The sequence below is a fragment of the Ambystoma mexicanum genome, chromosome 4p (genome assembly GCF_040938575.1).
Source record: "Ambystoma mexicanum isolate Mex_15411 chromosome 4p, UKY_AmexF1_1, whole genome shotgun sequence".
Lineage (NCBI taxonomy): Eukaryota > Metazoa > Chordata > Amphibia > Caudata > Ambystomatidae > Ambystoma > Ambystoma mexicanum.
In genome coordinates this window covers 88,539,986-88,559,278 of record NC_090927.1, presented here as the reverse complement: position 1 = coordinate 88,559,278, position 19,293 = coordinate 88,539,986, and the positions used below count along the sequence as shown (strand labels likewise).

At 45.4% G+C, this 19,293-nt stretch overlaps 1 protein-coding gene across 4 annotated transcripts in view; it reads left to right on the top strand.

The window, feature by feature from the left end:
• The window catches only part of LOC138453020 (balbiani ring protein 3-like), a 140,312-nt gene that overhangs the window by 43,049 nt on the left and 77,970 nt on the right, over positions 1-19,293 (top strand). For all 4 annotated transcript variants that reach the window (XM_069605435.1, XM_069605434.1, XM_069605433.1 and 1 more), the window contains one exon: positions 9,164-9,310. In XM_069605435.1, the coding sequence (XP_069461536.1) occupies positions 9,164-9,310 (147 nt within the window). The remainder of the gene's footprint in view (positions 1-9,163; positions 9,311-19,293) is intronic.

Below are 19,293 nucleotides of genomic sequence, written 5' to 3'. Positions count from 1 at the left end.
GATGCATGCTTGCTTTATGGGCATGTGTTTCAATTACTACTTCTCTAATATTTGTTCAGGTTGCTTTATCATGTGACTTGGTGCTTTGAAAGTACACAGAATTGTACAGACTAAGATTATAATTATAATAATTGTTCATTATAATTATAATCTTAGTTCATTTCTGAGGTGCATTTGCCTCAGGATACAGATAATGAATAGGCTTCCCCCTTTTAGATACATTGGTGCTTTGAAAACAAGATTTATTGAACAGTATACTAATTTAACCCTTGAAAAACAACTTTGCAGAAAGCATTTTTTTTGTTTCTAATATTGAAGATGGAAAAGGAGATGAAGTCTCCCCTGCTTTCTGAATTCAAAGCCATGGAACCAAGAAGGCAGTGCTCAAATCACCACATCACACACTTCATACATTATGTGATCCTGAGTAAATTACTTGTCATCGCTGTGCCTTATTTTCCTTAACTATCTGTAGAGAAAGCCTCACTCATCTGAATTATTCTCTATAGTGTTCCTCTATAAATGATTATAATGTTAACAATGTATGTTAAGCATACTGGTGAGGAGGCACAATGACAAGTGAGGGTCTCGCGATGTGGGAGATGGGTGCACAGGGTGCAGCTATGCATTTTTAGTTGTGGGCTGGGGAGGTACGAAGCCGGTTATGTGCATTTTGCCATTCCAGCTCCTGTTTGGCTCTGGGAGCAAATGGTCACCCACAGGTTCAGCAATGGCTCTGCTCTACCAATGCATTTTCTTGCTTTGCCGCCTCTTTACATTGTTCTAAAACTAAAGATGGGCATGGGCTGGGAGGAGATGTAGCCTGCTGTCAAATTACAAACTGCAACACATTGAAAACTGGGCTCAAATCCTATCTTTCCCATTTCACCAATGATGTTATCCTTGTGAAATAACTTTACTATGTTTGGTAAGTGGGAAAATTTCCAGGGGTTCGATTTCTAAGAAGCCATGAACACCACTGACAAATTATGTTTCATAAAAGGAAAGTCATGTCAACAATGTCTACTATGTATACTTGAGAATGTGTGGGAGGGGGAGAGGTTGATATTGATTTGACTTGTTCTGGAAGTTGGAGGTGCTGCACCGTGGGCTTGGGGCATTGCACTATGGACCAGAAAAGTAATCTTGCCCCCCCAGGTCTAATGATGCCATACATCCCCTGCCTGAACTCCTGAACTTCCGGGTCACTGGTCCTAGATGAAGTCATTTGCATGAATTCTGAATTACTCAAAATATTGGTGGCTTTGTTCATAACGGGCTAGCTCTCTTTGCTTAGCTCCTCTCTAATGGGTGGCAGGTCGTGGCCCTCACCCCTTCATGGATAAGCCACAGAACTCAACAGTGAATCGAAACACCAGTGAACATATTGCAATAGAAAAGCCGGCTAATCCTAGATTCTCTACAGCCAGGCAGAGGCAGAGATTGTGACCGATGCACTCGGATGCACAAACATCATTTAGTAATAGCCACTACCCTTTTTTCCCTGCTTTAATTAATTTAGTTATAAACGCCTTCCAAAAGTATGAACACAGTAAAGAATTACAACAGCACTCTGTACAGAAAAACCTATAAAAAATAATGAAATCAACACAGTTTGAATCAACAAAACAAACAAGAGCCTGGATGAAAAAGCAGGACAGCAGGGCCTGCCCAGATGCAAAACTGCAAAGCCGGTATTCTAGAGACTTTCTAAATATCCAAACATCTGCAATCAGACGTAGGTTGAGAGTTTGTGCGAACAGAGGAAAACACTCCCAGAAACGATCAACAGAGGGTCGAAGATCTCCAGAAAATGAGGACCTCCATTTGAAGTTGATCGAAACTCCTCGTCCTCGTCAGACTGTCGAAATCCCAGAGGCCAAGAAGCCTGCGCTGCTGTTATGGCTATGCTATGAGCAAAGGCCAAGACGCCTGCACTGCTGTCATGGCTATGCTATGAGCACAGGCCAAGACGCCTGCACTGCTGTCATGGCTGTGCTATGAGCAAAGGCCAAGACGCCTGCACTGCTGTCATGGCTATGCTATGAGCACAGGCCAAGACGCCTGCACTGCTGTCATGGCTGTGCTATGAGCAAAGGCCAAGACGCCTGCACTGCTGTCATGGCTATGCTATGAGCACAGGCCAAGACGCCTGCACAGCTGGCATGGCCATGCTATGAGCAAAGGCCTAGACGCCTGCACTGCTGGCATGGCTATGCTATGAGCAAAGTCTAATATGTCTGCACTGCTGTCATGGCTATGCTATGAGCAAAAGCTGGCATGTCTATGTTATGAGCAAAGGGCAAGACTCCTGCACTGCTGTCATGGCTATGCTATAAGCACAGGCCAAGACGCCTGCACAGCTGGCATGGCTATGCTATGAGCATAGGCCTAGACGCCTGCACTGCTGTCATGGCTATGCTATTAGCAAAGGCTGGCATGGCTATGCTATGAGCACAGGCCAAGATGCCTGCACTGCTGTCATGGCTATGCTATGAGCAAAGGCCAAGACGCCTGCACTGCTGTCATGGCTATGCTATGAGCACAGGCCAAGACGCCTGCACAGCTGGCATGGCCATGCTATGAGCAAAGGCCTAGACGCCTGCACTGCTGGCATGGCTATGCTATGAGCAAAGTCTAATATGTCTGCACTGCTGTCATGGCTATGCTATGAGCAAAAGCTGGCATGTCTATGTTATGAGCAAAGGGCAAGACGCCTGCACTGCTGTCATGGCTATGCTATAAGCACAGGCCAAGACGCCTGCACAGCTGGCATGGCTATGCTATGAGCATAGGCCTAGACGCCTGCACTGCTGTCATGGCTATGCTATTAGCAAAGGCTGGCATGGCTATGCTATGAGCACAGGCCAAGACGCCTGCACTGCTGTCATGGCTATGCTATTAGCACAGGCCTAGACGCCTGCACTGCTGTCATGGCTATGCTATGAGCAGGACAGGAATCCTTGGAGGAGATCCTGGAATCCACGAGAGATAATCAAGCTGTATTTAGACATTTGTTTCTTGATGGCATTTGTTGCTCCGGGAATAATCACACCATCAGCGGAGCTAAAGGGGATTTGTGAAGACCTCTAGAGATGGGTTAGAGTAGTCAAAACATAATAGATCTTAAAAGATAAGAAGGACTCAGCCAACACATAAGAATCAGCAACGTGGCCTAGGGTTTTGATAGCTTTGAGAGATTATAGTTCAAATGATCAGATTGAACTAGAGGTGCAACGTGTGTTTGAAAGATCAGTGGACTGCTTGGGGACCTCTCTTTTGCTTTCGCTCTTACAGCTGAGCCTGTAAATGCAATGATTTGTGATTATGTTTGTTTTAGTCGCTGGGTGTTCTCCCCATCATTAGAATTACGTGTTTCTATGTTTTCAATAATGATAGTTAGAAAAATATACATTGGTACGTTAGGGAAGTCGAAACATTTAGATTGACTCCTCCTGTGAAGTCTTTGAGTAGTGAAGGGCAGTCTGGTGCCACTTCCTGTGATGCCAATCTTGTGGTCCCTTTGAGTGGTAAACGGCAGTCTGAAGTCACTTCCTGTGATGCCCTTCTTGTGATGCCTTCGAGTGGTGATGGGCAGTCTGATGTCACTTCTTGTGAGGCCCTTCTTGTGATGTCTTTGAGTGGTGAAGGGCAGTCTGATGTCACTTCTTGTGAGGCCCTTCTTGTGATGTCTTTGAGTGGTCAAGGGCAGTTTCCTCTGACTGAGACATGCACCTTCCTCTGATGTTTTGTAGAGGCCAGCTGCACTGTGAGTCACATCCGGGGATGTCTTCAAGCGACTGATGACAGTTTACTGTCACTTCTTCTGATACCATTAAAGATTCAAGGTTATGATGGATGTCACTTGGTCTAACTAGGGATGTCATTTCACCCAAATGCCAGAGGTAGCAGAAGTGACATCACATGACCCTTGACCTCTGATGACATCACAGGAAGTGATGTCATTTGACACCACCCAAAGTGACATCATGGAAAGCGATAGAACATGACCTTTCACCCTTTAATGAGTCTAGCAATTATTGTACAAAATGCCAGAAAGACAAATGATTTGTTATTCATATTTGTTCTTATTTAGGGTCACTTCTCAAAGTGTTACACTTGTGGAACCCCCCTTTTTTTTGGAGGCCTCAACATAAATGCTCACTGCTGTAATATTTGTATGTATACTAATGTACCTGTAACCAAGAGACCTCACGGTCGCATGTGAACCAACTGAATCTAAAAAAAAACTCTGCTAATATTTATATAACAGAGCCTCAATGCCTCTGGCTGCAAGTGCGCTATACAAATGCAAATAAATAAATAAATAGATTCCAGCCTCTCCAGTTACAAAGAGCCACATGACACTGGCCACAGACCTCTGGGGTGCTGTGGATTGGTAAATAGTGATAGGCATAACGTGTAAGGTGGATCTCTTTGGTGCACCGTGATGCTTGCGTATGGGACAGGTGAGGCCTGTGCGAGTGTACATTTTAAGCTGTGGTGTGCACTGAAGGTCTTTTCATGAACATAATAAACAGTGCAGTGGGAGATGAACCTCCAGTTCAGTGGAAGTAGGACCCCACTATTGCTGCCTTATTGTTAGGAAAGATTTTTTAATTGTAGGTAATTGTCCTTCCATGTTGCAACCCCCAAACTTGTTGCTGTTGTTTTACACCCTGATCTAGACTTTGCCAGAGAAGCACGGCCTCCCACCGCACTCCTCTGGGCTTTCGCTCCATTCTTACGGGGAAACTGACATGCCCTTAAGACAGTCAGTACCGGGAAACGTTGTTTTCCGTAGTTCTTTTTATCATGTTGCAGCTTTCGCGCAACATGACACAAGAGGGCACTGTAAGATAAGTTACTGCTCTCTTGGGTCTCTAGTCACTCTACAGGCCCTAGAAACTCTCATTGGATTGTTAACGAACGGTGTAAGTGAAGTACGGACGGGACTGGTGGCAGCAATCGTTTCTTTGTGTTTTGAGCTCCTTTTGGCTGTTTAGGCGTGTTTCTCACGCATAGCCGAAAATGGTGGCCTGGCTTCCAAAATGGCCAGACCACGAGGTTCTTTGTCCTATCTGCTGACCGTCTTGCCCCCTTCACCTTCCCCAGGTCGAGCCGACCCGGGGCCTTCCTTATTTGGGCATGTACTTTCCTGCGAAACACAGATGCTTTCGCGGGCTTCTACAGGCCTGGTGTGAGCCTCCAGGATGTGGGCTGGGATGTCTGGTCCTAATACACATCCTGGGTGCCAGAGAGTCTAGTGTGTCTTGAATGCCTGGGACCACAGTGGTCTGTGATAGGTCCACGTATGGTATGAGTGTTTTGTGAGCAGATCTCCCATTGGGTCCTCTCCGTTTTGGCGCAAAGGGAACTCTGGATAAGAGGGGGCTGGAAACACCACTACCATGTCGATCTCCTGAGTTCTCACAAACGACGGATAAAGGAGCCAAGTATCCTGCAACTAAGAGGCTGAACCGAGGAATCGCTGGTGACCCGCTGAAGGACTGCTCCTCTGCACTGTTGTCTCCCTGTGAGACCATTCTGCCTCTGATCGAACGAGAAGGCCTGTACTGGCACTTCGACCCTTTGGAATAATGGGAACAACTATTCTCTGCATCTTCATCATCTCCTGCACGTAAGCCTTCGGAAGCGTCCCTGGGCCATCCAGTGGACTGACCAGCCTACCCAGGAGCCTTGCTCTGTCACTGCCGTCAGGTTGCTGCTGTATTCCGAGCTCTTGGCACTCTCTTGGCACTCTCACACGATTCGTACACTTGGCATTCCCTGAAGTGAGATGTGTACATTGGGCAGAAATACACACGGCCGCTTCGTTGCCCTGCTGTGGCAACAATCTGTGCGGGTTCGCTGCATTTGGGACATCCTCAACTCTAACGTCTGCTGCCGCAGAATCTACATGATACCGAGACGTCCCCTGCTCGTATCTGAACCTGCTAGCACTGAAACTGACACGGAGAAGCCTGGGTCTGCCTGCATCGGGGACCGGTGAGTAGCAACACTAGGAACCGGTCGCCCTCCTGCAGTAGCCTGTAGCTTTTCCTCGCTGTGTTAAACGGCACGCCTTTTTCGCACTCGCGCTCTGCTTCTGCCCACAAGTGGAGGTCGCGCTTGAGTAGCAGAGATCTGTTCGTCCTCGTTTGTTCACCGCTCTGAACTGCCTGATTTCCTTGAAGAGACTCCCCTTGGCCCGTTGGCACCAGCGTGTGCAGGTACTTTTGAGCACAAGGCTCCACTGTTCGTAGGGCTCGCATTTCCTTCTAGTTAGGTGGCCTCTGAAGGCGAACTGGGTCTAACGATTACTTGCACTGCCTGTTTTCCTCCCCATCTAGGTGGTCTGCATATTTCGTGCTTCTAACTCTTTAGACCCTTCAGTAATTGTATATATATTGTATTTGATTGTGATGTGTTGGTTTACTTGAGTTTTACCGTGATTCTTTACTATGGTCAATGTTACAGAGGCCTTGTAATAAATGTGTCTATATTTTTTATAACACCTGCTTGGAGTAAGTTGTGAGTGTCCTTGCTTTGTGTGCTCCTTGCGGGCTTTCAGTCACCCTCACCCCTCTTGAGACCTAGTCTTGACTGCTGCCATCGCTACCATGATTGGTCTGGCTTGTCCAGAGGTTACCCTGTTCCAAGAAACTAGGCTTGCCTTCTGAACCTCTGCCCCTCCAGGACAGAGTTCAGAAATCCATCTTAACACTTATGGCATTTGTATCCCCTTCAGTCACAGGGTTTTCTAATCTGGCACATACTTTGCTACAACAAAAACTGGTCAAAAACTTTGCTACAACAAAAAGAAGATGGGCCTCATTACGAGGTAGGAGGTAGCCATGGTGCTATTAGGGGTCCGGGTTCCCGAAATAGGGACTGACCGGGTCATTCCAACCTTGGAGGACCCGGTAAGTCCCCATTCCGGGAACCATTCCCCATTCCCTTTCGAGTCCCCATAGGGGTCAATGGGAATGGGGATGGAGCTAATAACTGTACCGCAATTTGCGGTACCGTTATTAGCTCTGAAGTCCCTTGACGGGTCCCTTCCATAACGCCAGGTAAAACCAGGCGTTAAGGAAGGGACCCGCTAAGGGACCTCGGAATAGGGTGTTGAGGGATTACCGGCAACGGTGTCCTTACCGGTGCCGGTAATCCCTTACCACCTACCTCGTAATGAGGCCCGATGACATATATGTTCCTATCTTGTTCATCTCAGAACCCTATAATCATGCTGGATACAGCTCATGGCTGAAAAGCCAGTAGTCTCCAGAACATGGCTTTATATGTGTGTTGTGTCCCGCTCATGGGTGTGTAATCATGTTTGGTAAAGCTCATGTTGACAAAATAGCGCTGTGCCTGCTGACAGCTGTATAATCATGTTGTGTCAGCTCATATCTGCATAATGCTGTTACATGCTAAGGGATGCATTTAGTGCAAGCTGGTGCTGTTACATGCTAAGGGGGTATTTAGTGCAAGCTGGTGGTGTTACATGCTAAGGGTGTATTTAGTGCAAACTGGTGGTGTTACATGCTAAGGGAGTATTTAGTGGAAGCTGGTGGTGTTACATGCTAAGGGTGTATTTAGTGCAAGCTAGTGGTGGTACAAGCTATGGATGTATTTAGTGCAAGCTGGTGGTGTTACATGCTAAGGGGCATATTTAGTGCAAGCTGGTGGTGTTACATGCTGTGGGTGTATTTAGTGCAAGCTGGTGGTCTTACATGCTAAGGGTGTATTTAGTGCAAGCTGGTGGTTTTACATGCTAAGGGCCGTATCTAGTGCAAGCTGGTGGTGTTACATGCTATGCCTGTATTTAGTGCAAGCCGGTGGTGTTACATGCTATGCCTGTATTTAGTGCAAGCTGGTGGTCTTACATGCTAAGGTCCGTATTTAGTGCAAGCTGGAGGTCTTACATGCTATGGGTGTATTTAGTGCAAGCTGGTGGTCTTACATGCTAAGGGCCATATCTAGTGCAAGCTGGTGGTGTAACATGCTAAGGGGTGTATTTAGTGCAAGCCGGTGGTGTTACATGCTAAGGGTGGTATTTAGCACAAGCTGGTGATGTTACATGGTAAGGAGGGTATTTAGTGCAAGCTGGAGGTGTTATATGTGAAGGGGTGTATTTAGTGCAAGCTGGTGGTGTTATATGTTAAGGGGGTTATTGAGTGAAAGCTGTTGGTGTTACATCCAAAAGGACGTATTTAGTGCAAGCTGGTCATGTTACATGCCGAATTTCTTGCAATCTTATGGTGTTACATGGTAAGGGGCGAATTCTGTGCAAGCTGGTGGTGTCACATGCTATGGGCGTATTTAGTGCAAGCTGGTGATGTTACATGCTAAGGGAGTATTTAGTACAACCTGGTGGTCTTGCATGCTAAGGGAGTATTTAGTGCAAGCTAGTGGTGCTACATGCTATGGGAGTAATTACTGCAAGCTGGCGGCGTTACATGCTATGGGCGTATTTAGTGCAAGCTGGTGATGTTACATGCTAAGGGAGTATTTAGTACAACCTGGTGGTCTTGCATGCTAAGGGAGTATTTAGTGCAAGCTAGTGGTGCTGCATGCTATGGGAGTAATTACTGCAAGCTGGCGGCCTCTGCATGAAATGGAATGGCAGTATGATGGGTCCTGGGGATCCTGAAAGCTTATCTTGATTAGATATATTACTTCACATAAGAGGCTAATGCCATGGCACTCTCTTTGTAGGGCATGCATCATCTTGTCGGTAAGAAGGATGTCAAGGAGGATTGAGGGGCCATGTTACTGTATCCAGGCAATAACCCACCTCATGGAAACTCATGGCATTAGCAGGAGGCTTTCCAAATTCCCAAATGCTAGTGTTAGCCTCTGATGGCTCATGATGCCCTACTTATGTCTGGACAAACTTCCAATGAAACCTCGGGAGACTCCTTAATACTGAATCGCTCCGGGAATGATCCAGACGAAATCTCTAATGACCGCCACTGTCTCCAGAAAGTACATTCTAACTATGACAAAGTAGACACCTCTGTCACATGTGGTTGCAATGCACTTGCACATTGCACTAAAAATATCCTGTACATGTTTACTACTTGTGTTTAGTTAGATTTCTACTTAATATTTGATCAATTGAGTGGACAGAGTTTGACAAATCTATAACTTTTCCCAGTGAAACCGAAACCAGGAGAGTGCCCACCAGACAATATCAGATGCAGCGCGCCTGAACCTGCCCAATGCCAGAGCGACAGCAACTGCTCCGGGAATCTGAAGTGCTGCCACTCCCACTGTGGCTTAAAGTGCATCAACCCGACAGAAGGTACCTGTAATGGCTGGCTGTTAAATATGAGGCCACACTTAACTAACATGTTTTCTTTCAAACAGGGGAAAGGGGTGAGGGTCTGGCAGATAACTCCACAAATCATATACAAATAATGTGAAATTTGGTGATTTGCTTCCATAATCTCTCCCCTCTCACTAGTCCTATAAACTCTGAAACATTGGCCAAAATCAACTTCTCAAACATCATTTGGTATTTCCGGCAAAAATATTTGAGAGGTTCAACCCGCAGGTTATATCTAAGTGTGTGCTTTCGAGGAATAGCATTAGAAGTGTAAAAAACCCAAAGGCTTTTCCCTATCAACCCCCTTAGTATCCTCTTCTGGAGCAGCTAAGGAGGGGTCGTTGCTGTTGAGTCTGGACCCGGGGAGTGGACCAGAGAGGGAGGAGGGGTCCCAAGGTGAGACATGGTGTCCCCCTTTCCTTTATAGTTCCCTACCCGACATTCCCTCCACTGTCATACACCATTATACATCCTTTACTGTTGCCCCCTGCCCAATGCCAACAGATACCAATATCAACGGGAGTGGTAGGAGATCCAGGAAAAGGAGAGCACACACATCACCCTATGTTTTACAGCACCAACATTGTTCCCCTTCTCCTAACCGCTTTTCATATGATTTGTCCAAACACATTAAAAAACACTACAACTCCCATAATTCCTCCCCACTGCTTTTTTTTAAAAGTACTGGGACGAGGTAGAGGCAAAATAGAGCTATGAATATTCCCCATAGGAACCACTGTACCATGGATTCCTATGGGCAGTCTCCATCTTGTTATGTTAACAAGGTCAGACAGGGTTGGGCACCCACTCACACATGTCTCCTGTTCAACCTCCCAGCCAGTATAAAAGATGGAGCTCACAGGTACACTCTGAGCTGAGCGAGCTGGGAATTTTGGAGGAAGCACAGAGGCCAGGAGGAAGGAACTGCAGATGGAGGAACCCTGGAAGGCCTGGAGCAAGAAGGACTGCCAGAATACTGGGCCTGTGAGTACTAGGAAGGCTGCAGTATGGGGAGGGAGCTTTGTCTCTAGGGAGCCAAACCATGGGCAGCTGGGGTTACCTGGCAGTGCCCAAGCCAGAGCTCCTCCCCTCCTCCCCTGGGTCAGATACTAGAGCCCAGGCATTTGAGGGGCTGGTGGTGAAACCCTAACCTCAGGCAACATCCTATTTTAAAACCTGCAGCTCCCAAAACTGCCAGAATGCTCTTGGAGGGGATCCGGTGAAGTGGGAGCGAAATAAGAACATTGCATTATGGGACCTGAAGTCCAGAGACATTTTCTTTTATGGTTGACCCTTTGAGCAGGCCGGTGCACAAGAAGGAGTAGCTCTTCCAGGGTGACAGCGAACCAGGCAGAGCAGAGCGACAGGCTGAGGGATGGAACCGAGGTACGGAGAAACCCCGGACACCGTTACCTCTTAAGGACCTTGAAGGTTGCACAAGGAAGCCCAGTTTGAGGCCCAGTCTCAGATGAGGAAAGCATGAGAAAACAGTGAACTTTTTGTAGAACGTGAGAGGGTCTGAGCCCAGTTGAGGGAGAACCATGTGAGGAGTAAAAGAAGGGGCCGAACCCGTTGATGGAGACCCGTGTGAGAAGTAAAACGAGGGTCCAAGCCCGGCTGAGGAAGACCCCTGTGAGAAGTAAAGGAGGGGTCCAAACTTGAACGGCGGAGACCCATGAGAAGGGAACAAACTGTAAATTAAAGATACAAAGTAATAGAGTGATCCGGAGAAAGAGGATTGCCCAATCGAAAGTCACTGTGAGTCGAAAGTCCTGATGCTGTAGAAGCAGCAGGAAGAGACAGAAACTAAGATGCAAGATTTGAACTGTTGTTAGGTTTGAGCCCGGCAGAGGGAATAGATGTGAGAGATGTCTTTGAACTGTTAGGTTGGATCCTGGATACGGAAACATGGATGTGAGAGATAGTACTGTGCTCAAAACTACATTTACCAAGCGGCCTTGGTGTAGGAGAGAAAAAGTGACATTATAAGAAAGAAGGTCGAAGTGGTCATGCGGAGGTAAGCGCAAAAGCCTTGCAGTTTTGAAAGTCTTCGACAATAGAAGGAAAGTAAAAAGAGGCTTGAGCCCGATGGAGGGAAGCCTATGAAGAGTGATTGGAGCTTGGGGAAGGGAACCCTACAAATTGTGATTGAAATGCTTGAGCCCGAGTAAGGGAAACCGAGGTGAGCTGGCAAGCTTGACCCGAGTGAGGGAAGCCTGTGAGAACTTGTGATTAAAGAGGAAACATTGCAGACCTGAATCCGACTGAGAAACTAGTGACTTTTCGTTGAAGGCCAACTCAGCCCTGGTCCACACAATGAACTGCATCCTTGTGTCCGAAGCCAGAGTGTGTCGGAAGGTCCAAGGGTGCCACCTTACCCCATGATACAAAATGTGGGGACAGGTGTTTGCTCTGCCATCCTGACATTTCTTTTGAACACTGATTTTCCTTTTTGCATTACACATTCCCTTTACACGTTTATGGTATTAGAAAAAAAATGCAGAATTAGAAAGAGGGCAGACATTAAGTTTACTAATATAGGCCATTTTATTTTAACTAAGGACTTATTAGGACTCTATTTTCATTTTGTTTGAAGGTTGAGAATACTATCATCTTAGTTATAGGGCGAAATAGGAATTTTCCAACCGCTTTTAAACCATTAATAAAGGTTGGGAAACCGGAAGCTCTTGTGTCAGTGTCTACTTGTGATACCATACCTCCCTCACAGCTGGTAGAAAGTACTGGGGAGGCCCGAGATTCCAGGCACTGGAATAGGGGATGGATTACAGCTAGAGCTGGACGACGGGTATTTCCATTAACTTGAAGTAGGGTCAAAGTGTGCAAGAAAACTATTCCAAGATGTCATCATTAAAAACAATGGGTTCAGCTGGGAGGCAGAAACCACACAGATACCATCCTTTTAGAAATATACTGTGCACTACGACCCCTACCGGCACATAGACCTGGGACTTTCCCAATAGCACTTTAAGATGAGGCAGCAGCACCAGTGAGATGGATGGGGATGCAGATTAATACTCTCGCATCAAATCAATAATGACAACTCAATGGTTTGGCAAAGGGAGTCCATTTAATGACAAGTACAAAAAACGGGGAGTTCATGAATATCAGCAATCGCTCGATCTTCCTTTTCGCTTCAACAACTCCAATGAACTTCATAAAAAAACACATAATTTTTACTAAAAACCCGTCATCACTAACGTGTAACTCTTAAAATTTGACATGCAATTCTATTGGTTCTAGGAAGGTAACTTTAATATAGGTCCTATATCTGTATATGGTAACGGAGTGAGGGGATTGGATAAACACTGTCAAATGGGGCATCTAAGCCCTACCTTCAAAATGGCTACTGTAAACGTCACTAAAAGTATGACGTCTCATTGTTTTTACTAAATATAGGACCCCAGATTACTTGGTCCACTATGATTGGGTTGGCAACAGCCCCACTCATACTTTTCCACTTGCCTAGCAGCGTGCAGAATAGCCGGCCAGGTGCAGGGAGCTCGAATGCACCCCCAGCTTCCCTTCAATCATTGATACAATCACTCATCACCTTAGTGGTCATGTGTACATTATTTCTTTGTGGTTGGCCTCGAGACTGCTTTTTGGTCTGGAAAATTAAGATATCTGTGCTTGGTACAAGCCCATGTGTAGGTGTGAAAGTTTCATCCCGTCTCGCTTGGCTGATCACGTGATTCCGACACTGTGAAATCGTGTTATTCGTCATTTCATTTGTATTTTTGATTTAATTCTGCAAGCCATCTGCCTTCTGTGGCTTATCTTGACCTTTCTGAACAGGATACTCTGTCTTCTTTCATAAATTGTATCCACTGTTTACCTATTTTAGCCGATACGACCTTGGCTTCCTGGCACGATTTGCATGTGTCTGAGTTTCTCTCTGTCTTTAATTTTCAATTTGTTTGCTGCGTCCTGTTTGGGACCTCCTCTACACTCCCCCCCGCTGGACGATTCATCAACCGCTTTTACTTCTTCCTTGGTATCCACATTTACTTAATCCGCTGGATCCACTTTTACTTCCTCCTCTAGGTCCATACATAGAGGTTTGAAGAAATACATCTTTGGGGTCCATATCTTTATGACTCCCTTCAAGCTTCCGGCTGTTCTCATGTGCTTATCCTTGTCCCAAGGTATTAGTTGACATTGTCTACTTGGACTACAATAGATCAATATTCCCACATCATTTATTTGTTTCCTGGGATATCGAAACTTTGTTCCTTCTGGTGCACGAATGCTGGCTTTCACAAAGTCCCTTATTTCTTCATCAGTCAGGTCCTTGCGTTTCCATCCTGGTTCGACATCAATCATGATCTTCATCCATCTTTTCCCAGTTTTCTGGCACTGAGAGATTTTTATCTTGATAACACCGAATCCGAGCAATATCATCACTAGCAGGGCTCCAAGGAATTTGAATGCATCTGCCATCCATTGTGGAAACCATGAAAATAGTGATCCAAACCAGCTGTCGTCGTCCACTTCATCAGTTTCATCAATCATTTGATTCTGTAGTTTTGTCAGCATACCTATGACCTCTGTTAAGGTTCCATTTTCGTCATCGTGATATGGTATAAATGTGCAACATGTTTCTCCGATTTGTGCAGAAACACATCCATCCATAGCTGTGATCATGTCAAGGACGTATCTGTTCTGGATAGTCATTAGTCGAATTTGCTCTTAACTCTTTCTTGATTGCATTGAATCCTTTTATGGTCGTGTTGATGGTCTGCAGCAACTCCCATCTGGTTATCTGCAACCATTTAGTATTTGCTCCAACTTGAACTCTTGGCATAAAAATTAAGGTGACCACTGAAGAAGTCTGACTGAACAGTCTATGTTCATATGGGATAGCATCGAAAGCTATGGATTAGGCAGAAAAGTAATTCTCTCTCTTCATTCGGCTCATTAGTTCCACAGATCACTTCTTCCTCAGGTGAGCATCTGCTTTCGGGAAACAGTCAATATTCAGATCACTTTTTGGAATCACCAATGCTGGAACATGGACATTCACTAGTGTGCATATACCTCCCCAGTTTCTCGGCAGCCTGATTTATGCTTTGGATCCACACGCCCAATAATGATCCATGATCACTGCGGTACCATGTACCATTCCTGGAGCGTCAACTTCACGGTTCTATCCCATGCTTCTTGTGCCATTATTCCTAAAGCAGAATTTTTGGCTCTCCAATCGCACTATCTGCAAGGATCCTCCTCTGTCCTCGACCCATGTCAATAGTTTAGCAAGTTTTGGCCATAATGGCTTGCATCCAATTCGTACTATGTCATTGGTGGGCTCGTAGTGACCGAAGACCATCCATGCTCTACAGATTACCACTCCTTTATCCCAACCGTCAGGTGAAAGCACTGTTCCGCAAATTTGCATTTGGCCTATGTTCTTCCCCTTCCGAGCTTCTTCTGGAGTTTTTCCCTGAACCTTCAGTTTTTGATTTGCTTCTCTTCTGATTTCTGCTCCTTTAACTCCAGGCTTCTCATATCTGATCACAATATGCTTCGTTTGTCCGTTGTTTCTTGTCTTTATGTCCTGGACATAATCGTCTTCATTTGGATCCGTTGCTTCAGTGGCCCATTTCAATGAAGCATCACTTCCCATGAAGTGGCCTTTGGTCTTGCACATTGCTATGTGTGATAGACAGTGTGCCGTTTGCACATCTATTTCAACAGCTACAAAGATCTTTGACTTCCCCATGCTGTAAGGTAGGAGTGTGCAAACAAAGCATTCCTCCTTTGAGTTTCGTTGTCCAGGTTCTTTCATATGTTGGTACCAGATATTATTTCCAAAGTGCCCTGTGCTGTCCAGGTAGTTGTTTAGTTCATTATCATCTTCATGTGTGCTTCTCTTGATTCTCAAGGTTTTCATGTAGTTTGCTATCATCACATCTTTAATAGCATCCATGTTGCTCCTTCTCACTGGGGAATTCTCGGGTACTTCCATCCAAGGTTCAGGCATCTTCATCTGTACCAGTTGACTACGAGAACATCTGGCAATTCTTTCCTTGTCCTCTTGTCTTTTCCTTGCTCTGGTTATGAACGGCCATATTGATTCTGCTGTCATCTCTGCACATGAGAGATTTGCTGGGCTTGCACTTTCCCCTTTCTGTGCTGGGTCAGGGGTGCTTATCAGTGCTGTCTCTGTTGGTTTCTTCTCCAACTCCTTTTGTTTCTTTAAAAATTCAGCTTTTTCAATTTGTCTTTTGACTTCGCTTGTTCCCATCATTGGTTGTCCAGCCTTCACCCATTCTTTGGATTGTGGTTCTGCAGTTATTGACACCAGACCTGGTATATGTGCACTCATCGTTTGTATGTGTGTGGTTGTCATTAACCTTTTCTCATTCTTACTCTGCCAGCCATGTCTCCAGCTTTTCAACTTTCCTGTTACCACGTGTGTGTGTGTGTGTCATTGCTAATCACATCCATTTCAAGTTCACTCACTCCTTTGTCAGACCTTCTAGGGACTGGAATAAATATAAAGGGTCTGGGTGCCTTCGTGGGTGTCATGCGTACATCATTAGGTGGGTACACTGGAATCGAAACACTTTATGCAACAATGAAAAATGCAGTTCGAAACATCAGTGACAGTAAAACAATGATGAATACAATGCATATGTACATTATACCTCTATATGTCAATCGACAACACTTAGTTCTGGAATAATAAGAGTGCATCTCCTCCTGTGGGATGACAACATTGCTGCTTTGGTTGCCCATCTCTATCATTTAAGGAAAGAAAACTAACTTTTAATACATTCTAGGCAATATTATCTCTGGATTCTGCCTTTTCTGCTGGTGGGTTGCAGGTGCTAGAACAATTGTCCTTCTTTGCTTCAATAATATATTGTCTCTTGTCTCTGGAAGCAGTTCTCCTTGCTGTATACGAAAATGTCAAAATCAGGTACTAAGTTCAGCAAGTCTCTTAGTTCGCGTGTTCAAAATAAACAAGCTCCCAGTCAATGGCCCTCATTACGACCCTGGCGGATTTTTTCCGCCATCGGCGGACTTTTCCGCCATGGCGCAAAGTCCCTTTACGCCATGGCGGATGGCGGACTTACCGCCCCATTCCGAGGTCGGCGGGGCGGTAAGTCCCCATTGACCCATTTACCCTTCCCCATTCCCATTTCGGCCCCATAGGGCTCAATGGGAGTGGGGAAGGTGTTAATTACGCCACCGTACACTACGGTGGCGTAATTAACACCGAGGTCCCATAGCGCCATGGATTTTTACGCCCGCAAAAAGCGGGCGGAAAAATGACCATGGCGCTATGGAAACTCGTAGTTGGCGGTAAGGGGTCGGCGCAGCTAACGCTGGCGCAAACCCCTTAGCGCCAGGGTCCTAATGAGGGCCAATGCCTCTTATCTGTTTCACTCCAGAAGACATGTCGTGTCAGCATAAACAAGAGTGAAACTTCTAGCAACACTTTCTCAATCTTTCCTTCGGTGGAAAGTTTAAAATCTTCTCAGATAACTCTGCTGACGGTTAGAAAATTTGACTTGCATCACAATGCCATAATGAAGCATGCTCATCTGTGTAGATTTCGCTGGGTCTCTAATGAAAGGGAGGACGTCAACACCGGCCTCCCCACAAGTTCTGGAAAGTCCTCAATCAGGCAAAGAAGACGTTGCTTGCTAGTCTACTATCTTCTGGTGACAGGGACATTTGTCTTGTCCTTGCTGAATTCTGGAACTGCTCAGCACTCACTGTGAGCAGCTTCATTTTGATGAGAGTGAAGAACAACCCGAATTATGATTCCGTTCAGGATTATACTCAAACGTTCTGTGTTTGCTGGATCTCGCAAGAATGTTAAGACGTCAGCGTGTCTCCCAACAAGATCTGGACAATCTTCAATTAAACGAAAGAACAGCACGCTGACAAGCCTATTCACTTCTTCTTCTGCTTGGGACATTAGTTTTTTCCTCTCTGTACTCCGGAAGCAGGAGGAAATGCTTGTGGATCACGGTGAGCAGCCTTCTTATTTTCTTTTCATTTTCAGGGTCTTAAAGAAATTCAATGATGTTAGTGAGCCTTCCCACTAACGATGGGTATGATCTTAATACTAGTTCAAAGTAAATTAAAACGTCTTTAGTGATGTCACTGCTGTAGGACACAATAAGTAAATCCAAATAATGCTCCTGTTTGAAACGAGTCTGGATACTGTATTTTCTTCCAATTTGTGTGTCCTCGATCAAAATCTGGCATATCCTTTTCTAATCAAGGCTTCAGTGTGCCTCAGTCCAAAGTTCAAAGTCAACAACCTATGTTGTGGCTTTATGCATGCCATTTTCTTCTTCACCCTGCAACTAGGATGCACAGAGTTTCCGTTTTTATGTCCTTATCCCCTTTTTTGCTCATAGGAAATGTTCAATTTGAACCACAACTTTGCACAAATGTTCTTTGCCTTTTTTTTTACTTTGCTGGTCATGCGTCCTTCTTACTCATCATGGATCTCGTCTACACGTGCTGTGGTTCTTCCCCATCATCTGTAGTCTCTACGCATTGGGGTGCAGGCAGGGGGCCTTCTCCATTGTATGGCTTGATATCACCCAGGAATAGCCAAGCTCTTCTTCCTTGTAGCTTGACTGCAGATGGAGTGACGTCTTCCACTTTGAAGGGTCCGTTGAACCTTGGCTCATCCCACTTATTTCTCGTATGGTTCCTCACCAGGACCATGCCACCAGGGAAAACTGGTGGTAGACATAAACTTTGAATCAGGTCTTTTGTAGTATCTCCTTCTGTGTTCTGTGCTGCCCTGCACCCTTTTTGTAATTGCTGCAGCTGTCCTGAAATTACAGTAAGACAAGATGTCATGCAATTCAAGTAATTTTGCGTCTCTGATCCTAAAATTTCCCTTGTTGGCTAAGCATCCCATCTAGCTCTATCTCGGGGTGTCAATGGAGTATGAATCCTTCTGCCTGTTGCTATTTCGTGTGGCATAAAATGATGGTCAGAACCAGGCTGGTTTCTGAGTGCATACAGTGCCAGTGGAAGGCAGTGTAGCAATCTGTTCTTCAGAGTAAGCTTCAACTTGTCTATCTTTTCCTTTAACAAGCCATTGAGCTTCTCACATAACCCATTACCTTGCGGATGATACGCCAATGAGAACTTGTGCTTTATAACAAACAGCAAGCTAATCTGTTCAAAGACTGCATTAACAAAGTGAGGCATTTTATCTGACCTCATGACCTCACATACTCCCCACCTGGGAAATACCTCTCTCACTAGAAATTTGGCTGCACAGGTCTGCGTATGTACATAGACCTGCTTCTATACATCTAGAGAATGGACAAACCACAACAATTAGATACCTGTACCCGTTACATACTTGAATCATATCGACATAATCGACATGCAAGTGCTGAAAAGGTCCATTGGGCCTTGGGATGACTCCTGTAATTACTCTTAGTATATGTCCAGCCATGAAATGTTGGCAGATTATACAATTCACCATAAAAAATGCAACATGCTCTGCTAAGTTCGGTATAAACCAGTCTTCAGCGATCGTTGCTGCCAGATTCTCTTTTGACATGTGCGCTGGATAATGCAATTGTTCCAATGCAATTTTTAACAGGACTATAGGTATCACTGGTTTACCAGTGCTGTCTTGTCACCACAAGCTTTCAGAGGGTTTAAAGAACACCCTTGCTGCTTCCATGGGTTCTTCTCTTCCTGTGGTGCCTCCCCTTGGAATTCCATTAACTGGGTTTGCCCCATGTTATTATGACCTTCAGGTTCACTTCGTGCAACAATCATTTTCCCAAGCACTTCAGTTATTTCCATATTCATTATTATTTCGTCCTTGGTCGCCATACGCTTGGCTTCAGTGTCTGCTGCTTGGTTTCCTCGTGAGATAAAACCTGTCCCTTTCGTGTGGGTGGCACATTTCACAACCGCTCTGCCCACTGGGAGCTGTAGTG